Source organism: Felis catus, chromosome A3, assembly GCF_018350175.1.
Source record: "Felis catus isolate Fca126 chromosome A3, F.catus_Fca126_mat1.0, whole genome shotgun sequence".
NCBI lineage: Eukaryota > Metazoa > Chordata > Mammalia > Carnivora > Felidae > Felis > Felis catus.
In genome coordinates, this window is record NC_058370.1 from 1,319,901 (window position 1) to 1,339,795 (window position 19,895).

The 19,895-nt window shown below is 65.9% G+C and overlaps 2 protein-coding genes and 2 long non-coding RNA genes across 6 annotated transcripts; 2 read left to right on the forward strand and 2 right to left on the reverse strand.

The window, feature by feature from the left end:
- Window positions 1–1,976: 1,976 nt before the first annotated feature.
- OGFR (opioid growth factor receptor) lies at window positions 1,977–10,164 on the reverse strand. 2 transcript variants are annotated; one of them, XM_023251027.2, is made up of 7 exons: window positions 9,943–10,164; window positions 7,426–7,494; window positions 6,722–6,800; window positions 5,823–5,901; window positions 4,649–4,715; window positions 3,951–4,099; window positions 1,977–3,221 (listed from the first exon to the last, which is right to left on the reverse strand). In XM_023251027.2, the coding sequence occupies exons 1-7, from the start codon at window positions 10,108–10,110 to the stop codon at window positions 2,297–2,299; spliced, it is 1,536 nt and encodes a 511-aa protein (XP_023106795.2). In that variant the 5' UTR covers window positions 10,111–10,164; the 3' UTR covers window positions 1,977–2,296. The 2 variants fall into 2 exon arrangements, with proteins under 2 accessions (XP_023106795.2, XP_044909337.1); XM_045053402.1 differs by lacking the exons at window positions 6,722–6,800; window positions 9,943–10,164 and adding an exon at window positions 7,745–9,827.
- A 65-nt stretch (window positions 10,165–10,229) lies between these two features.
- On the forward strand, window positions 10,230–12,239 carry LOC109497865. Its single transcript, XR_006594979.1, has 3 exons — window positions 10,230–10,966; window positions 11,171–11,684; window positions 11,812–12,239. It is a non-coding gene; the product is annotated as an uncharacterized LOC109497865 (long non-coding RNA).
- Window positions 12,240–12,279: 40 nt separating this feature from the next.
- On the forward strand, window positions 12,280–14,073 carry LOC111559740. Of its 2 annotated transcripts, XR_002740874.2 has the most exons (3): window positions 12,280–12,545; window positions 12,648–12,712; window positions 13,240–14,073. It is a non-coding gene; the product is annotated as an uncharacterized LOC111559740 (long non-coding RNA). The 2 variants fall into 2 exon arrangements; XR_002740873.2 differs by having other exon boundaries at window positions 12,648–14,073.
- Window positions 13,826–18,597, reverse strand: MRGBP (MRG domain binding protein). Its single transcript, XM_023251028.2, has 5 exons — window positions 18,401–18,597; window positions 17,668–17,789; window positions 15,617–15,698; window positions 15,229–15,303; window positions 13,826–14,798 (listed from the first exon to the last, which is right to left on the reverse strand). The coding sequence occupies exons 1-5, from the start codon at window positions 18,546–18,548 to the stop codon at window positions 14,617–14,619; spliced, it is 609 nt and encodes a 202-aa protein (XP_023106796.1). The 5' UTR covers window positions 18,549–18,597; the 3' UTR covers window positions 13,826–14,616.
- Between the last annotated feature and the right edge of the window lie 1,298 nt (window positions 18,598–19,895).

Here is a 19,895-nt window from a genome sequence, read left to right on the forward strand (position 1 = left end):
GTCTTACGTTTAGGTCCTTCATCCATTTTGAGTTTATTTTTGTGTCTCGTGTAAGAAAGCGGTCCAGATTCATCCTTCTGCATGTCGCTGCCCAGTTTTCCCAGCACCACTTGCTGAAGAGACTGTCTTTATTCCATGGGATATTCTTTCCTGCTTTGTCAAAGATCAGTTGACCATACGTTTGTGGGTCCATTTCTGGGTTCTCTGTTCTGTTCCGTTGATCTGAGTGTCTGTTCTTGTGCTGTCCCTTTCCTTCTTCCTCCCTCCCTTCCTTTCTTTCCTATACTAGTCAATGCGAGCGGTGGGGAAAGAGTGGCATGCAGAATTCCATCTGTAACTGACCGTGGACAAGGGGGAAAACTCACAACCTCCGGCCCAGCCTGTAGGAGCTTCATTTCTGTGGGTGGGAGCTCAGGGCTTGCAGGGGGCTGTCGGTTTACCCGGGAGCAGCAGGTGGGAAGCGAAAAGGATAGAGCAGCGAGGCAAGATGACTGCTCACTGCTGGGGTGGACCGGCCGCCCCTCAGGTGCGAGGGTGTGTGTGAATTCCATCCAGAAGGGCCGACAGACGCTCACAAGAGTTCTAGCCCCCGCCCCCCCCAGCAGAGTCTGGGTCATCCTGGGACCCCCTCAGACAGCAGGGTGGGGCTTGGGGCCAGCCCCCCCCACCCCGGCCCCTGCTGGACCAGACTCAGAGGCAGCCCAGCTGGCCTTCACCCGGGTCAAGGGAATGAAACCCTGCTCCACCCTTCACCCCCAACCCATCCTTAGCTCCACTCAGCCCCCTCCACCCCCCCCCCCCAGCTGTTCCTGCCTTGAAGCTTGAACAGCCGCAGTGGGCTAGGGCTGGAGGAGGCCGGGCAGGGGGTGCCTCACATCTGGTATCACCAGGCAGAACCAAAGCATCACCCGTGTTTCGGGCCATCACTCTCCGTGATGCTTGGCGGGTCAGAGCCAAGCACGGACCCGCCCCCCCAGAGTTCCTCCGATGGGATTTTCCTTCCTCTCTGCGGTTCCAGCTTCCCCACCGAACCTTGCTCCATACTGGTCTACACTGAGGACTCTGACCCATACGGACTCACACTCATCTTGGTGCCTTAGTTTCTCCCCTCTGTGGTGGAAACGGCATCACCGACCAAACCGGAGTTCAGGCACCTGGGGTCCTACCCCTCCCAGCAGATCAGGGGTGGGGGGGGGTGGGGAGGGGAGCCAGCAGCCCAGGACATACGCCTCCCCAACTCCAGCTCTGGGGAACATCAACTCAGGGGCCCTCCCTCCCAATGACTTCCAGTTTGTGCAGCCCTCCCCCCAGGACGGGAGCGGACCGTCGGCGCTTTTTGTGAGAATGGAGCCCAAGTCGCAGCTGGTAACTCTCGGGGTGAACCGTGCTCCCTTCTCCCGTCCCCAGAACTGTGACCTTTGTCACTTCGCTTGTTCAAAGGCAAGCGCGTGGCCCTTGGCAGTCTCCTCACCCCACTGGTGTCGGTGCAGAGGAGCCAGCGTGTCAGGAAGGCGGATCCTGGCCTGAGCCAGCTGTGTCTCGGGGAGCGGGAGGTGTGCTGTGCCCACACCAGGGCAGAGGGTCCGGAGGCCCCGGGGAGGCTGTGTCTTGATGCGGAGGGCTACCAGGGTAGGGACAGAGGGCACGGAGCCAGAGAACACCGCTGACCTTGCTCCCCGAGGCACGACACTGTGCCCCATATCAGCGTGGGCACAGGTCCTGTCTGGACCCGGGCCACGCCACGCCCCTGCTCCTCCTGCTCAACCCACCCGAGGGGGCGGCGCGTGTGTCCCCAGATTTAAACTAGTGACAAAAGGCAGCCAAGGGACAGAGCGTCCGGCTCCAGAGGCCCCGGGAGGCTGCGTGGTCAGGGTGCTCGTGTGTTGGGGGGCGCCCAGGGGACACCACCCCCGGATTCCTTAAGAGCAGTGCCCCTCCCCTGCCCACTCACGGGACTGCTGCCCATGTCCAAACACTCAAAGTCAAATGAGTTTATTCAGAAAAGGTTTCGGCACCAGACTAAGAAAATGAGCCCCCATTCCCACCCCCCCCCCAGACACTTGAGGGCCAATTTACAAAGATGGGGGGGCGGTGGCTTGGAGGAGGGAGGCAGGAAGTGAGCTGGAGGTAAGGATCCCCAAGTCCCTGGCCTTCCCAGAGCGGGGATCTGCTCCTTCCACGGCTGCGGTGACCAGGAGGGACAGACCAGTACTGCTCCGTGCTGACAACAGCTGACCACGTGGCTCCCCAGACCCGCGGCAGGACGGAGGGCAGGATGCCCAGGCGGCCCTTTCCCTTAAGGCTTTCTGGGTTTGGCCTCAGGCCCCGCCCCTGCTTCCCTATCTACCGAGGGTCCCGCGGGGGCTGAGCTCCCAGGGGCACCCTGCTCTAGCTCTGCCCGGCCACCGGCCTCCTCCACCCCAGTATCCTTCTCTCTGGCCTCGGGGCACCCTGGCAGGGCGCAGCGCCGGGCGGGGGCTGGGGGCTCGGCCCCACCACCGGCACCCAGCGAGTCGCCGCTCCCGGGGCCCTGGTCCACCTTCCTTCTCTTCCTCACCTCCTCCACCACCTTGGCCCCCGGGGGGCGCTGGGGGCAGGGCTGCTCGGCCTCCCCCGGGGCCCGGCTGCCCGATTCCTGGGTCCCCCCGCTCAGGCCGCCCTGGCTGAGGGCGCAGCCCTCCAGGTTCAGGGCGATCTTCTCCACGTCCGAGGCGCTCTGGCCGCCCCGTTCCCCCGGGGCCTGCTCCCGCCGGCTGGCGTCCAGCTTCCTCTTCTTGTTCTCCTTGGGGCTCGGGGGCTCCGGGCCCCCCTCCCCGCGGCCCCCCGCCTCCCCTTCCTGGCCCCCGGCCCGCCCCGGCGCGCCGGTCTGGCCCCCCGAGGCGCCGGCCCCGGGGAGGGGGTCCCGGGAGCTCCCCTCCCCCTCCCCCTCCCCCGCGGGCAGGGGCGGCCGCAGCCTCCGCAGCTTGTCGTGCGGCCCCCACACGAACTTGCGGCGCGGCCGGAAGTGCTCCCAGGCGAAGCGCAGCAGCTTGCGGCGCTGGCGCGGGCAGCGCACGGTGAACACGAAGTAGTCCAGGGCGCTCTGGCGCACGGCCGGCAGCTCCTGGCGCACCAGCGTCTCCTCCAGGAAGAAGCGCGCCAGCGGCGCCTGGTAGCGCTCCAGGCCCAGCTCGCCCAGGGACTTGAGGATGCGCGTGATGCGGAGGTTGTTGTGGCTGTGCCTGGGGCCGGGAAGCGGGGGGGCGCTGGCGCGGGGGGCGGGGCGCCCCGCCAGGGCCCTCCCTCCTCCTCCTCCTCCCCCCTCCCCCCTCCTCCTTACTCCCCTCCCCCCTCCCCTCCTCCCCTCGCCTCCTCCCTCCCCCTCCCTCCGCCAGGCTCCGTCCCACCCTCTCGTCCCCCTGGCGCCCTTCCCCTCCCTGTGCCCCACCCCAGTCCTGGAGAAAAAGGCCTGTGTGCTGGACCCTGCAGGTGGGGATCCTGATGCATCTTTTAGAAGGGGGCTGCCCCCTGGGCCCCGAAGATCTCCCCCCACCCCCCCCGCATGGCTGGAGAAGAGACGGAGGGGGACTCCCCCCCCAGAGCACGGGACCTGTTACCCACGTGCAGGGGCACTGGTGTCATCAGCAGACCCAACCCCCTTTACCTCCTCCCCATCCGGTGCCTCTCACCAGGGAGGAGGAGGGCCGTGCCTGCCAAGGTGAGGGTGCTATGGGCATCCTGGCCCACACCCAGGCGGACCCAGCGCGGCTAGCAGTGAAACTGACCGGCTCTCACGCCCCTATCAGTGGCACCACCCCCACCCTGCAAACACGGAGGGTGTTCAGAGAGCCTTTAGTCACTTGCCCAAGTGGCCCTGGAGTCCCTCCTCCGCCGAAGTGCTCCCCCCACACCTGCCTGAAACCTAGCGGCCCCATCCTCCTCGGTTGTGGTGGGGGAGGGGCGGTCCTCACCAGTTGAGGTTCTGGAAGCGCTTCTGGTAGTTCTGTGCTCGGCGCACCTGACCCGAGCTCCTGTCTTCTAGCTGGATCCCGTAGAACCCCAGCATGAGCTCGTAGGCCTGCACAAACCGCTCCCTGACCTCCTTGCAGCTTTTAAATGCCTGGAACACACCCCCGAGGCCAGTGGGGAGCCCAGGGGTCGTCACCCGTACATCCGGCTGGACAGCGCCCCCCTCGGGCCCTGATTCTTCTAAAGGGCTGGACTCAGACTTTCAGGGTAAAACGCCAGGGCGCAGGAGCCCGGACAGGAGTGAATGATGAACCTCTCTAAGCTGCCTCAGAGTCTCACTGGGGCCTGAGGCGCCGGCTTCACCCCCAGGGGATTCTAGCTCCTGGGAATCATGCGCCCCACCCCCCACCCCGGGGCTGAGCACGTGGCAGGAAACACGTCCTGTCCCCCCCCTTCCCCCCTCCCCCCCCAGACCCTCTTGTCCCTCCAGGAGCGTCTGCTCCAGCCCCAACCAGGTGTGAAGAAACTCCCGTCACCAAGATTCTGCTCACAGCCCTGGCTCTGGGCTCCCCGATTGGAGGCAAACTGCCAGAGAGAGCCAGATTTCTCTAGAAGCCTGTGAGAGCACCAGGGGCAGAGGCAAGGGCCAGCGCGGAGGGGAGGGGCTCCCCGGGACGGCTTCCCAGCGATCAGAGCTCACCTCAACCTCCCGGAGCGTGAGGGGCTTGGCATGCCAATTCACTCCAGGTTCACGCAGAGGAAACAGCCTGTGGGAGGCACGGTTACAGGTCCGTCGGCGGCAGGCACGGGCTCCCAGCCACGGTGCACACCCGCGGTCCCGGGAGGCTCACCAGCCTCTCTGGGCTCACGGCTCAACTCTAGGAGGGCCTGGCTGGATGAACATGTGTGTGTGCTCTCACGAGGCAAAGCCGAGGCGTGAGGGGGGGAAGGCTGCAGGGAACCTGTTACGGGCCAGGGCACCCGATGGGTGCACACGCGACTAGAGGAGTCATGCACGTGCTCGGCAGCGAGCCGGTCTGCCAGTGCTGCCCAGGGCGTTCCAGGCAGTCCTCCTAATTCTTATGTTCTCCTTGTGTCTAGTCGTCAGTACTGCACAACTATCCCCCACGATGCGCTGTGCCCAGGAAAAGGCCCCCGACGTGCCATTTTCAAACGCACACTGTGTTTGTGGGGCAGCGTCAAGGCTCTCCAAGGCAGCCATGCCGGCAAGGATCACCCCAGGCCACTGTTCGAGGCCTGTCACTGTCAGTGTCCAAGGGGCTCTGCGGGCCCACGAGGCCTCTTGGCACCGGGGCCCGTCCCGTCCCAGGAAGCCGGCCTGTCTAAGGCTCTTCCTGCGCCCCATGCCCACCTACAGCCTCAGAGGCCGCGCACCACCGCTGCCCTGCGCTGCCGGGGCCGCCTGCCCAATAAACCCCGCCCCGCCAACGGTACCTGCTCAGTAAGCCCCGCCCCATCGAGGGCGCCTGCTCAGTAAGCCCCGCCCCGCCCCGCCAAGGGCGCCTGCTCGGTAAGCCCCGCCCCACCGAGGGCGTCTGCTCAGTAAGCCCCGCCCCACCGAGGGGGGGGCCTGCTCGGTAAGCCCCGCCCCGCCGAGGGGGCCTGCTCAGTAAGCCCACCCCACCGACAGTGCCTGCTCACAAGCCCCGCCCCGCCGAGGGCCCCTGCTCAGTAAGCCCCACCCCACCAAGGGCCCCTGCTCGGTAAGCCCCGCCCCACTGAGGGCGCCTGCTCAGTAAGCCCCGCCCCACCGAGGGCACCTGCTCAATAAGCCCCGCCCCACCGAGGGGGGGCCTGCTCGGTAAGCCCCGCCCCGCCGAGGGGGGCCTGCTCGGTAAGCCCCGCCCACTCACCACTGGATGTAGGAGTGATTCTCTTCCAGGACGTCGTAGTCCTCCCTCCAGTTCTGAAGAATGTCTTCAATGAAACAGCCTGGGGGCCCCACGGGGATAAGTCAGTGAGGAGCTTCTAGAAATCCCCCCACTTTCCCTCCCCTCCTCTGTTGAGGACCTCGGGGCTCTGAAGCTTGTGTCTGTGTCATGTGACCGTAACCCCCCAACCGAAGCCCTCGGTTTCTTTGCAGTCCGACACGGGCTCTCCGTTGCTGCCTGAGCACAGACCCGAGTGAGAAGGGCCACGCTGGGCTCGTCGGGCCGGAGGGCCCAGGAGGACATGGGGTCCCAGACCCCCACCTGCCTTTGCAGAAAGGGGGCCTCACTGCCCCCTCCAAACCACACAGCTGGTTAGGTGGAACCCGACCTCAGACAGAACCTCCAGCGGAGCCCCACCCCCCATGGCCTGGCCTCCTGTAGGGCGGCCACTGTTTCCAAGGGCCAGTGACTCTCTGAGGCCACGTGTCCTCTGCTGCAATTGTGCTGCGTTGTAGTGGGAAGGCGGCCACGCCTGAACGAATGCGCGTGGGTGGCTTCCCACGGACTCTCCCTTACGGACGCTCACAGTTGAATTTCGTGTCACTTTCACATCACAGAACACTTTCCACCTTGAGTTGTTTCCAACCACTTGGAAATGGAACAATCACTCTTACTCGCCAGTTTACACGTGCGGCTTTCCCACCAAGGCAGCAGTAGAGAGCGACACGGCCCTTCCCAGGGCGTCCCCGCAGCAGCCTGCAGGGGGCGCTGCGGGGCAAGCCGAAAACCGCGGGCCCAACAGGAAGCCGTCCCCAACAGGGTCCTAGTGGGGCCACAGACGCCCCCCGGGACAGGGCGCAGGCGGCCCAGCAGACGCGCACCGTTGGGCAGGAACCGGATCTCGTTTCTGTAGAAACTCAGGTTTGGCATGTCACCGTTGCCATCCCGTTCTATCAAATCCTGAAGAGCCAGAGAAAGTTGCCGGTGGAGACATCTCCAGAAATAGGCTGCCTCCGAGGGCCCCTCACACTAGAACGTTCGGGGAGCGGGCGTCCGCTCTCGGGCCCGTGAGCCTCGACACCCTGAAGGCTGGCGAAGACCCGAGTCCCCAGCCGGGGCCCCTCGCCCTGCAGGCGAGGACCAGCCTCCGCACTGGGAGGACAGCAGCTCCCTCTGACCGCCACCTTCCCTCCTCACCAGCGCGGGCCGGGCGGCAGGTCCCCTCCATCTGTACCCCTAAAGCAGCCTAGGGGTTGGCTGACACTCACAGTGCAGAGGGCAGGGGCGAGGGCCACGGGAACGCCACCGACATGGGCCCCCACCCGCGGACCGACACACGGGGCCACATGTGGCTGCGCCACTAGCTGGCGCTGCTCCCCTGCTCTAAAGGCTCCGAGACAGAGGCGGTCCTCCTCACCCCCCTCCCCCGGGGGGAAGGAACCGCAGTCCCAGGTGGGCCATGGGACCTCGTCTGAGGAGGCGGGTGACGGGACGTCTTGTCCCGATGGCCTTCTCCCGGCGGAGGGCGGGAGACTCCGTCCCGGGCGGGCTGCCGAGGTGTGCGGGCGCCGAGGCGGCTACGTACCGGGTAGTGGTGCCGGTACCTGCGTGTGTCGCGCGCGGCTCGCCAGTTTCGGGACCCCGTCGTCCTGGCCTGGGGAGAGAGGAGATGGGTGAGACCCCTAGGGGAGGCCCACCCCAAGCCACCCCTGTCCCAGTGAGGGCAGCAAGGACGGGGTCCGCTAGCAACAAAACCGGAAGGGACCAGAATGGGAGGAACAAGCCCTGCCCCCTGCTCAGCCCCTGCCGCCGCCCCCGCTCCCAGGTTCCCAGGCTGACCGGCACGTTCTTGGGGCGCAGCACCGCCCCCCAGGCCCTGGCTTCACTGCCTCTCCGGTACTTGCCGGCTAACTCCATTTGGACCGCAGCCCCGGGACTTGCCCCTGGTCCCCCTGCCTTTGCCAGTGCTTTCTCTGTGTACGGTGCTCTAAGTTGTCACAAGGCTTGAGTCTCGGAGGGCCGTGGCCTCCCAGCCTACAGCCCCAGGAGGGGCCCCAAACACTTGCCTGACGAAGAAATGAATGACCAAGGCCCAGGGAACCAGCCTGGCCCCCGCCCAATGCTCGTGGACCAGACCCCGTGTCTCCGGGCCTCCGGCCCTATGGGAGAGCCTGCGCAGGGAGACACAGGGGCTCCTCGCTGCCCCCCAACACCTGCAGCCCCTATCTCTGCAGGCCAGGCTCCCCGGGTCCTGGGAGGGATAGAAGGTAACTTCACGGCTAGGATGCTGGGTAAAGGCGGCTTCACCCACCCTCTTCTAGGGTGGGAGGCGTGAGCGAGGCTGAGCCTGGCCTGAGGTCCGACAGAAGCCGGGGCAGGAGAGAGGGCCCAGGCAGGTACGGCTCCTGGGCGTGACTCCACAGGAGACCGACCGCTCGTCCCAGGGAAACACCTGGGTCCAGGACCCTGGAAGGAGCACTACAAGGGGAGTCAGGAGGCCAGGCCTGTCACTGTGTCCCTTGGCTCTGACCCCCTCCCCACTCCCCAAGATGCTCCAAATGGTTCTGAGCTCCAGCAGGGGCCTGGGGGTGCCTCTCTGCCCAATTTATAGACCAGGGCCTGCTGGTGATGTTCTTGCCTACCAGCCAAGGGCCCGAGGAGACACCGAAACTCAGCAGGAGCTGGCCCCACTCACCATCCCCAGGTCAGCCCCACGGGTGCACAGAAGACACAGCCCAGGACAAAGTACCAGACGGCTGGGCCCCGTGTAGAAGTCAACGACTGTGGCGCCTCTCAGTGGCCGAGGGGCCAGCGCACCGCTGTGGGAGTGGGGCTCACGGAGTTACAGCAAGGACAGCATCCTCTCTCAATACGTGCCCCAGCCGGTGGGCATCTGCCACGGAAGAGCCAGATCCCTGCCCCGTGACCCCTGGCCACTGCCCAGCCTGCTGCCTCCAGAAACTCATGCCTGCCCCGAACACCATAGATGTGCTCCGCCTTCTGGCCTCCCTGGCAGGCCCAGGAGCCCGTCCGGGTCCCTCTCCCTGACCAAGACTTCACCACACAGCCAGCTAAACCCCAAACCAGAGCTCTCATCTGTCTGGGGGAGAACGCAACCCAGAGATCACACGGGATGGAATTCAAGACCCCATAGACACGATGCCACTACATCATCCTCCAAAAGTGACAGCTGTCACCTAAGTCCCGATAACACCCAGAACCCCAGCTGGGACCACCCTGCACTGGGACAGAATGTGAGGCTCAGGGACTACCGGCCCCTGGTATTGAGTGACCCTAGTAACAAAAGTAACCAGTGGTGATGAGAAGAAAATAAATCCGTGGCAACAAAAGTAACCGATGGTAACAAGGAGTATCACCAGTGAAGACAAAAGTAACTGCTGGTCACCTAGGTAATCAGTAGTAACAAAAGTAACGGCTGATAATGACGGAATCAGCAGCCATAACTGCCAGTAGCTGGTGCGAGCAGCCCTGGCTCAGGCAGGTCACATAAATGTGGCCTCCGAGGCCACTTTCGAGAGGGTGGGAGGTCCCAGCGGGTGGGCGCTGCACCCAGCGAGGAGCGGTGGGGGTGAGGCGGGCCGGGGGTGGGAGGGAGCAGGGCGGGGCAGAAGCAGGGGGCACCCAGAGGCAGAAAGGCAGGCAGAAGCAGGCGGCCGGCACGGAGAGCTGGGATCTATGCAGAGGACAGAGCCAAGGGCCCGGAGGCGGGAAGTGACAGAGGCGAGTCCAGAATGTGCCCAGGGCATCCGCTTGAGGAAGTATCATCACACCGCACGGATCTGAGGGTGGCCCTGGATCTCCCTGCGAGGTCCCCCCCCCCCCGCCCGGGCTGGGCCGGAGCTGGGAGGCATGGGACGGGGCGGGTCTCAGGGTGTCCAGCGATCCCGAGGGGGGCACCAGGGGGCCTGGGTCGGGGAGAGGGCAACAGCTGGAGAGGGAGAGCCAGGCCCCAAGCCGGGTGTCCGGGGGCCGGGAGGGGGGGCGGCCTTCCCGGAGCGGGGCCTCACCCCCACCTCGCGGCGGCCGGGCGGGCGCCCCCCGGGGCTGGGCGCTGGGTCCCCGGCGCGCGTCGAGGCTGCACCTGGAGCGCGCCGGGCCGCGCCGCCGGCGCGTCCTCTTCGTCCTCGTCCTCCGCGTCCGCGTCCCCTGGGGCGCCGGCCTCGCCGTCCTCGTCGCCCCCAGCGCTCGCGCCCTCGCCGTCCTCGTCCTCGTCCTCCTCCCAGGTCGAGTCGCAGTCCGGGTCGTCCATGCTCGGGCGGCGGCGGGACCCGCGCTCCGGCGGAAGCGAAAGTGAGCGAAGGAGGAAGCGCGGGGGAGGGCCGGGGGCGGGGCCGGGGCGGGATCGGGGCGGGGCCGGGGGCGGGGCCGCCGGCGCCGTCCGCCCCGAGAAGGCCCCCCCACGCTCCGAGCACAGCCCCTCCCGGAGAACGTCACTCCGGAGGACGCCCGCCCCCTTCCTCGCTGGGATTGCCCCTAGGGTGTCCCCCCAGGAACCCCCCTACACGATATCCCTTCCCTTTGGGAGAAGACGCCTCCCCCAGGATGCCCTCTGGAGTATACCGGCTCTACAGGTATGTCCCTGGAGGATGCTCATCCCAGAGAATCACCCCAGAATGCCCCTGAGGACAACCTCCCCCCAGAGGAAGACGCCTACCTGCTGGAAACCCCCTCCTCCAGAATATCCCTCTTCCCAGAGGATGTTCTCCTGGAGGAAGTCTACCCACCCCCTGGAGGATGCCCACAGGAGGATGTCCCTCCACAGGGCTGACCCCAGGAGCATAACCCCTGGGAGCTGTCCTCCCCAGAAGGGAGGCCCCCCCAGGATGCGCCCACGCGGGATGCCCTCCAGGTGTAGGCTGGGGCTGTGGTCTCATGAGAGGCTCCTCTGGAGAGCAGTCTGCTTCCACGGTCCCCCAGACTGTGGGCAGAAGTCATTCTCGGGCGGTGGGACACGGATCCTCGTGTCCCTTCACAGACGGTTCACAACTGGGCAGTTTGCTTCCATAAGGCCAGCAGGAGGGTCTCTTTCCAGTGTGCCGGGAGTCGTCTGCACCGTCACCGTGGGCCTGGCCTCTGCCCCTTTGCCACATCCTATCAGCGGTAAGGTAAGGTGCTGCCTAGAGGGAGGGGACGCATGAATGACTGGGTGACTGGGGTCATCCTGAGGCTGCTCAACACAGGTGGCCCTGGTTAAACATCCCCTCGGGGGCCTCTCTGGGCGCCGGGGGCAGCCGGCAGTGGCTGCCCTCTTCGCACACATTGGCGTGTGTCAGACAGCTGAAAATCACCTGCATTTGCAAATTCCCCAGTGACCTCCCACAGATTCCCTTAATCTGTGCCCTCACATCTGCTGGTGGCCGCAGGAGTTCCAGCAAAGTTGGAGACCCGCCCCTCAACATGCAACTTGGGAGTGGCCCGCCCAGGTAGTATTTGGACTCTGTGACCACTGTGCACCTTCAGTGTTTCACAGCATTTTCGCTAAAACCAAAGTCTGGCCTTCTGACGGATCTAGCCAGGAGGGTAACTCCCGGGGTCGACGGGGTAGAGGGTGAAGGCCAAACCCAGCCCCCTGGGGTCGCTGACCTCTCCCAGCCCCGCCAGCGGCCCCTGGGCCTCAGGGCTGCCTGTGACAGCTGAGAGGGAGCACAACCTTCCGGCCTTGGCTGTGGGCACAGCTGAGGGCCCTTCTTGATGCGGGCCGTCCTCATCCATTCTCCGGGTACAGTCTCACCTGGCTGGAGCCTGTGTACACACGACCTCACTCTCTAAGAGGACGGAGGTGCCCCCCCCCCCGGAACGGACATCTGGGCATTTCTGTAAAAGGTGTGCCACCGGTGGGCGGGCTAGGTTTCCTGGGCAGCGGGCAGCCGCCGGGCCTCTGGCGGGGGCCGCGGGGGCGGATTGCCTCCCCCACCCCCTGGGCCTCACCTCCCACTTGCCTGACTTGCAGGTGGCCCCGCGAGGCCCCGGCCAGGACACCGGGCAGATGACACCGGGAGGCCCTGACGCAGGTGTCCGCGTGTCCGGGGCGGAATGCAGGGGTTTGGCTGCTCTGAGGGGCACTGCGGTGGGGAGGCTGTGCCTCTCCACGGGCCGAGCGGCAAGCCTCCCCGCCGCTGCCTCCCACCAGGGCGGGGGGCGACGGACCCTCCCAGACGCTGCCCGACTTCCGCTCGACAAGGAAGAGTCACCCCGAACCGCACCTCCGGCTGCTTTTGTGCAGTTTGCCTGGGGCTCCGCAGGGCGCGTTAACCCGGGAGCCCAGATTTCTGCTGCAGAAGAAGTCTTGTGCTGTTTCCTCCCCTCTGCAGCCTGGGGATGCCCGCTGTGGGCTCAGGGCTCTGGACAGCTGGCCGCCCAGGCTGGGGAGGGGCTGAGCAAGGGGGGGGGGCAGGACTGGGGGGCGGGCCAGGGGGGCCGGGGCGGGGCCCAGAGGAGCGACGGGACGGCGGCGCGCTCGCTCCGGTTCCTCCTCCGAGCACCGGCAGTAGGTGGCGCGCCCCAGGGTGGCCCTGCCCCTGGTGGAAGAGTCTTGCAGGAGCTGGGCAGGGGCAGGTTCAGGTTAGACCTGCCTTAACGTTTTCCTCAGGCGAAACCAGTTGCAGCCTCGTTGTTTGGCCAAAGCCCCACGCCCTCCCGCCCCGCCCCGAGTGAGCCCCGCTGCGTCCCGTTGCTGCCCTATCCGTACGCACTTGGGAGCACACTCTCCTCCTGCATCAGCCCTGGGGGCCCTGGGCTGGGCCAGGGCAGGGAGGGCTGAGGCCCCACCCACCTGTCCCCGCCCAGGGAGGCTGCGCCGTCCCGTTGTCGACGACCCGGCCTGGCGTCCTCCCGGAGGTTTCTGGTCTCAGGTCAGTGGCGCCTGTGTCTCCCAGTGTCCTGCAGCCGCTCACACTGGTTTCTCCCCAGCGCCTCTCCTCTGTCACACTCCGTCTACCTACGTGGTGGGGGCACAGCTGTACCCCATGTCACAGAGTGGACCCCTAGGCCAGGAGAGGGTACCGGCGGGGATGTGAACTTGACCTGCACAGGCCACACGCAGCACATGAACCGGACGCCCTGTGTGAGCCTCACTCCGGCTGAGGACTCCGGCCTCCGCAGGCCTAAGGGTGTGGGGAGTGGCCCCAAACCGGCACCTGGGGTGGGGGGCCATCTACCTTGCTGGGCGGCCTTGCGCGCCCCTCCACCCACATCTCCTGGAAGGGCAGCGAATGTTCAGTCATTAGGAAACAGGTTTGACTTATTGACTAGGCTTTTCCAGCATGTTCTGAGGTCCCTGAAGATCCTGCTCCAGACCAGGGTCTACGTCTGTAAGGGAAAGACCCCCATCTTCATAGACAACGTTTGCCCCATGGCTCTGCCGGTTCTGACTCCCCAGGGACCGGCTCCTCTCGGGCAGCAGGGTCCCAGCGACAGAAGCCGGTGCAGAGTGGGCCTTGAAGGAGGGCTGCCGGCGATGCGCTCCAGGCCCCGCGAGAGACGGCGGGCCGGGTAGAGCAGGCCAGCCTGCATGGGGCGTGGGGCACCAGGTTCCTGCCCTTGCCTGGTGGGCCGAGGCCCGGCCTCCTGCTCCGAGACGGTGGGGGGATTCAGCTTCCTGGTGACTTGTCCAGATGAAGGACCCGGGGCGCGGAGGTCAGCCAGGACTGAGGGCGCACCCTTCTTGCTCTGCCCGGACCCTCCTGTGCGGAGAGCAGACTGGGCCCCGAGACTCGCGTCGCCAGAGGATGAGCTCCCGGACGTCCGGGCCCAGCCAGCCACCGGCCCTGCCTTGTCCGCAGTCCTGGCATTTCGTATCTGAGGGACTTGTCACACTCGACCACATTTCCACTCTGGCCCGATTTCCTGTTGGTCGTCAATACATTGTATCGAGGGAACGCTAGGAAGCCCACGGAGTGTAGGCTGCGGTTATAATCGTAAGAAAAGGGAACTTACTTTGGTATCAAAATCACACGACTCCAGGCTGCTGCTTTTGTGCTTTAATATTCCGCACTCAAACGAAAGTATTTCAGGCAACCCTGGGCCCCGGCGCCCCTTCCCTCCACGCACTCATTTGGTCTGTTTGCAAGTTACCGGAGGATACAAAAATAGCCGCTACAAATCCTCTGTTTCTGGCATATAAAAACTGAGCGAAAAGTGTCTCAGCAGTCATGACCTTAACACAAAACATCTCAGGAAAAATACAACACAGGTTTCACTTCTGCAGTGTTGTTTTCATATAAAACACTAGTAAAATAGGCTTCTTAAAAATTAAATAGTGAAATACCGCCAAATTATATACATCGTTACAGTACAAGCGAATGAGGCAAAACGTCCAGTTCTCAGTTTCTCAGGTGGGGCGACGGTCCGCCACGGGGTGGCCTGAGTCTCTCTCCCGACGGGGTAGCCGGTTAGGAAAAAGGGCCAACAGACGGACAGACGGACAACGGGCAGCGCTGAGCTGCCCGGCAAGACCAGCGCTCCTCAAGGACACAGCAAGAACGGACTTCCTGCTCGCTGGCCCAGGTCTCCTTGCCCGTGCCCCTCGCCCTGCTCCGCGGGGCCTGGACCGCAGCCCGGCCGGAGAACTAGCACGGCTGGGGCTGACCTGGCGTCGCGGGAGGACGGGGAGGACGCCTGCCTCCCAGCTCTCCGCCCCCGCGGTCGGTGGTCGCGGTCGGGCCCTGTGGGAGCCACAGGGGCGGCGGGCGGGGGGGGCGGCGCGTCCGGCCCGGTGGCCGCTGTCCCCCTGCCCCGTGCCCGGGCTGAGCGGCGTCTACGTTCGGCGCCGCTTGGCGGCGCTGGGGCTGGAGGGGTTGCTGTTTGCCGTCAGGACTTTGTCGGTGACGCGGCTGCGCTTCCGCTTGTCCACCCCCTCCTTGGAGCCCAAGTCCGAGGGGTTCTTGTCTTTGCTGGCCTTTTCCGTTGCTTTGCCCAAGCTTCCTGAAGACGAAAAAACTGGGGGACAAAATCGTTTGGCTGAAAACAGAATGTCCCTAGTTTTACTTCATCTTCCCGCTCAGTGACAAAAAGCCGCGTCTACACACACGACGCTCCGAGCTGGGCTGCCGTGCGGCCCGCGGGCGGCTGGGTCCTCCCGAGGACCCGCCGTCCCTGCCGCGTGGAGTGTGTCCCCTGCGCCCGCACCCCCTGCACCACGCGCTTTACGTCCCGCGGCCGGGGTGCCAGTGCCCCGGGCCGCCGCGGGGCTCGCTCGCGGTGTGGGCCGTGCACCAGGCCAGGTCTGCCCAGCAGCTCGTGCCCAGGCAGGTGGAACGAGACGGCGCAGCTCCGGCCCCAGGCGGACTCAACGCGCGGGCTGGGGGTGCGGAGCCGCCCGGCTTGCTCCCGGGGCCCAGGGCGGGGTCGGGGCGCGCTCCCCACTCACCATCGTCCGCCCCGTTGTGGGGGTCCACATCTTCCTTCATTTCCTCCTTCATCTCTTCTTCAATGACCACTTTTCCTGTGGGGCGACAGCTGACGTTTACCAAAACGGTGGGAGACGCGGCCCTGCCCAGCGCTGCGGACGGCTCAGGCCGGGGACGGCTGTGTGTGTGCTTCTCAGCTGCCGCCAGGCCGCTTTTAAAGAGAGCCCATTGTTCTTGAACAAGTTCCCGCCAGTCCCCAAGACTCCCCAGACCTCCCAGTCCACCTGGGCCAAGAAGCACCCCGCCAGCAGCCCTCACTCCTCCCCGAGGCTCGTGACCTTCGCCCGACGCCACCGCCCTCGGCCCACGTCCTCCTTAATTCCCGAACCTGACCCGCCCGAGTCTCACCTTCTCGGACTTCGTGAATGATTTCTTCCGGAAGGACGAAGTTCCTCTCTGGATTTGGGAATGGAAGAATCTCAGATTCGTGCTGATGGCAAGTAGGGCGATTTTTTAAAGAAACAAAGAAAAAAATGTGATTTTAGTAAGTCACCAAAAACGTGTAAGAGCCAACTTAGGAGCACCTGAGGAGCAAGCACACGGCCGGTCCCCGAGAGCCGAGGGGGGAGGGCACCAGCGGGGTGAGGACACTTCCTTCTTTCTGCCGGCAGTCTACCAGGCGCTGGGCTTCTCCAACAGGCCGCAGAAGCAAGGCTATGGCTCTAGCCACCAGGAGTCCAGCCACCAGGAGTCGTCACCTGACCCGAGGCTGGGGCAGCCCCACTTCCCAGCAGGCAGTCCCTACCCCACCCCCAGGGCAAAAGCAGGCTACGGCTCTCCTGCTGACCTGTCCTGCTCCCTCCCCACAAGATGACAGTGACAGTGGAGCCCGCAGACTCGGAGGGTGCCGGACAGGAAAGCTCCTGCCTCGGAAACCAGGTAAGGACTACGCAGTGGTGTCAGGGACACTGCTTATCAGAGTCCCACTTGTCCTACACGTCACACAGGCCCCATGTGCCAGAAGGGACGAGACCCTGGAGGCACAGGACCACCAGAGGAAAGGAAGGTGAGCTGGCGGAAGGGGTCTAGACAGGGAGGGGCTCAGCGGGAAGGGCCTCCCCTCCGCAGCTCGTGGTAAAGCTCAGTGCTTAGCCCGCAGACGTGCTTGCGTCTCCTGGAGCTCTGGAAACCCTGTGGCTCTTGGGGCTGCTGGTATCTCCGTGGTGGGGGCCACAGATGCACATTGCCAGGGTCCCGGGTGACTCTGGCATCAGCTCCAGAGGGGCACTGGGGTCCGGAGCGACAGCCTCGAGGTCGTGCCTGGTCCCGCACAAGTAATAGGCCAGACTGAAGTTCCGGCAGAGAGGGGGGACCGGCTGCTTGCCCTGGACTACAACCTCTGAGAGGCGCCCTGCAGCTCCCAAGTGCAGCGAGGGCCTGGTGCCAGCTGTGTCTGTGTCCCTGGCTGCACTGGGCCAGGGACCCTGCCACCCTGATGTCTGTGTCTTGCTTGGGGTCCCCACTGGCCTAGAGTCACGGCATGCAAGTCTGGGGACCAGGTGACCCCACAAGGTGACAGGTGTGGGGTGAGGCCCCTTCAGGATGACAGCTTGCCCGTGATGAGCTGGTCCCAGCAACAGGGACTTCACTTTCCAGGGTGCTTCCTCCAGGCCGGGCAGTCAGTCCCCAGAGCACGGCTGTCACCCTTATCTCCTTCCAAGAGTAAGACAAGGAGCTGCGAACCACCTGCCCAAACCCACAGGAGGCAAGGGTGGCACCACGTTCGGGCAAGGAAGGCCTCAGCTGGGAGGGCTGGCGTGGCCCTAAGTCAGCCAGGGGGGCAGAGACTCACCCCTGCCCCGGCACAAGTGCCTACCCCTTTGCTTGCCTGTAGCTCCCGCTGCCCCCCAGCCCCAGGGGTCCACACCTCCTCTGAGCTCCTCGACCCCCCATCGCCTGCTGCCACAGAGCCCTGACGCCTGCTGTTCCTCTGCGGGGAATGTCCACTGTCTCCTCTGGCCATCCTGGCTTCCCAGTTGACCTGCCTGCCTTTCGATGAAACTGGCCGGGGGTTCTGTGGCGACAGGGCTCCGGCCTGCCTGGTGCCCACAGAAGCCACCATGTTCACCTGAATGTGACTCGGATCCAGTCACCTTCCTGCCTGGCGCGCCGTGGGGCCTCCCGTGTGACTGCCGGGGCCTCACGCCTCCTCCACGGGCCTCAGCTCCGCACTTGTCTCCCCGGAGAGACTTTTGCTAACCACCCCACATAAAGAAGGCTCCTGGAGGGCAACCAGCTACCCCCACTGCGTTTGTGAACTACTTGAGGTGCCTTGTTTAGTTACTGGTGCCCCCCCCCCCGGGGGAGGTCCACAGGCCACAGGGCTCCCTGAGGAGCAGCTCTGTCTGGGGTTAGGAGGGCCCTGGCCTGAGGACCAGGGAGGGTGGGATCCAGCTCACCAGTGCCTGCATGTCATACATGGTGCTCAGGTGGTCCCAGATGACCTTGGATGGGACCTGCCGACCAATGTTCTGGCTGAACTTGTCCCGGATACAGATCATGTGGAAGTGTCGATTAACACCTGTGGGAAGAGGGGGTCACCTGTGAGGAGGGGGGAGGTGGAAGGCAGTGAGGGAGCTGGAAGCAGGGGTCAGCAGGGGAGAAGTAAAGATGGGGGCAGGAGAGTGGGTGTAGGAGGTGCAAAAGGAGGGTATTGGGGGGCAGGGTGGAGGAGGGCGAGTGGGTGCAGGAGGGGCACAGCAGGGGCCAGGGGGAGGGTGTAGGGGGAGCATCAGAGGCCAGAGGGAAGGTGCAGGGGGGCAGCAGGGGCCAGAGGGAGGGTGCAGGGGCGCAGCAGGGGCCAGAGGCAGGGTACAGGGGGAGCATCAGGGGCCAGGGGCAGGGTACAGGGGCGCAGCAGGGGCCAGAGGGAGGGTACAGGACGGGCAGAAGGGGCCAGAGGGAGGGCAGAGGGGTGCAGGAAGGGCCATAGGGAGGGTACGGGAAGGCGGAGGGGCGCAGGGGAGGGGTGCAGGAGGGGGTAGCGTCAGCGGAGGTGGGGTGGGTGGGCGCAGGGGTCGGAGGAGGCGCAGGTGGGTGGGCGGGCGTGGGAGGCCCCGCCCCGCGCCCCGGCCGTTGCCCGGCCCGCCCCGCCCCCACGCGGGTCCGCGGCCTCGGCGGCGCTCCGCTCACCGACGGGCTTGTGGCCCAGCATGGCGTGGAAGAGGCACACCTCCACCTCGGGGCTCCACACCACCGTCTCCTCGGCCGGGCTGGTGGCCGCCTCCCCCGGCCCCTTGTCGCCCGGCGCGCCGCCGCCGCCCACCTCAGCCTCCCCCATGGCCCGGCCGCCCAGCGACGAGCCCCCGGCGGGAGCGGGCGCGGCCACGACCTCGGCGCAGGCGCACTTGCGGGGCGGGCGCGCGCGCGCGCGCGCGGCGGGCTCGCGCTCGGGTTCGCGCGCGGCGCCGGCGCAGGCGCAGCGGAGGGTTGGGTCCCGCGGCTCCCCCTGGCGGCCCGGCCCCGCGGCGCAGCGCGGTGGGCGCGGGCGGGCTGCGGAAGCGCGGAGGAGAGGTTGCGGCGCCTGCGGCGCGGCTCCGGGTGAGGCTCCTCTGAGCTGTGCGCTCTTCGAGGCGGGGCTGCCAGCAGCACGTCCCCGTCTGAGGAGCTTAGGAAGAAGAACGGGCCACTGACAGCGCCTGCCGGCGTGGGCTCCCTGCGACCGCCGCTGCCCCGGCCAGACCTGGCCTTGACCGCGGGCTTCGGTGGGGGCCAACCCCCCCCCCCCGCCGCCGGCCACGGAGGGGGCAGGGCCAAGGCGGGGCAGCCGACATCACCCAATCAGGGCCGCCGACTCCGCCCCGTCCCGCGGACCGCGCCCCGCCCCTCCCCAGGCCCCGCCCACCGCGCTGTCAAGGCGCCGGACCCGCCGCGGCCTGCGCGCCTCCCCTCCCGCCGGGTTGTGGACTCTCGGTCCCGCTGCCGGGACCCCTTCCGGGCAAGGCGCCGAGCGTCTCTAGGCCTCAGTTTCCGCCTCCGTGCAATGGAAGCAACAACGGCGCATTCCTCAGGGGTCCTGATGAAGGCTGGGGGCCCTTCCCGCTGTCTGCTCTGGTGCCCCAGACCTGGGCCTGACGCGGACGCACGCCCAGGCTTCACAGTTAACTGCTGGTGTCACATTGCTGAGCGCTGCCCCTTGGCCGGCGCAGGCTCCGGTCAGCCACCCCCCCCCCCCCCCCCCGCCGGGGACAGCCCGGAGGAGTCCAGGCTCAGTTGCCTGGGGCCTGAGTCCTGCCTGTGAAGGGGGCTGCTGATGATACCGGTCCCCTCAGTGGCACATGGGAGCTGTGGCCCTCTTGTCCGGGGGGTCGGGAGAGGCCCCTGGGGTGGCAACCTTGGACATGGGGGACAGGCAAAGGGACGGAAGGAGAGGCATGTGTGGCCCTGGGCTGGAAACAGATACGCTCATGTAGGAAGCGCAACCCCCACTCGCTCATATCTACCTGCTCTACCATGTCCTCCTCGTGCCTCGTCCTGACCTCTGGACATCAAGGACAGCAACATCATCCCTCTTCCTGGGCTGAGGGACCTCCGAGGTGTGAGGTGCCCAAGGGACCCAGTGGCTGCCAGCCAGGGCGGCTGAGACTTCTCCTTCAGGGTCAGCTGTGGCTTGCAACCCCACATCACA

Coding starts and splice junctions, on each gene's coding strand:
- MRGBP (XM_023251028.2), bottom strand. CDS start 18,548: ATGGGGGAGGCTGAGGTGGGCGGCGGCGGCGCGCCGGGCGACAAGGGG. Junction 15,699..17,667: donor TGTATGACATGCAGGCACTG/GTGAGCTGGATC, acceptor ACTTGCCATCAG/CACGAATCTGAGATTCTTCC. Junction 15,304..15,616: donor CATTCACGAAGTCCGAGAAG/GTGAGACTCGGG, acceptor GTCGCCCCACAG/GAAAAGTGGTCATTGAAGAA.
- OGFR (XM_023251027.2), bottom strand. CDS start 10,110: ATGGACGACCCGGACTGCGACTCGACCTGGGAGGAGGACGAGGACGAG. Junction 5,902..6,721: donor GATCCGGTTCCTGCCCAACG/GTGCGCGTCTGC, acceptor TGGGGCCCCCAG/GCTGTTTCATTGAAGACATT. Junction 4,716..5,822: donor AATCACTCCTACATCCAGTG/GTGAGTGGGCGG, acceptor TGCCTCCCACAG/GCTGTTTCCTCTGCGTGAAC.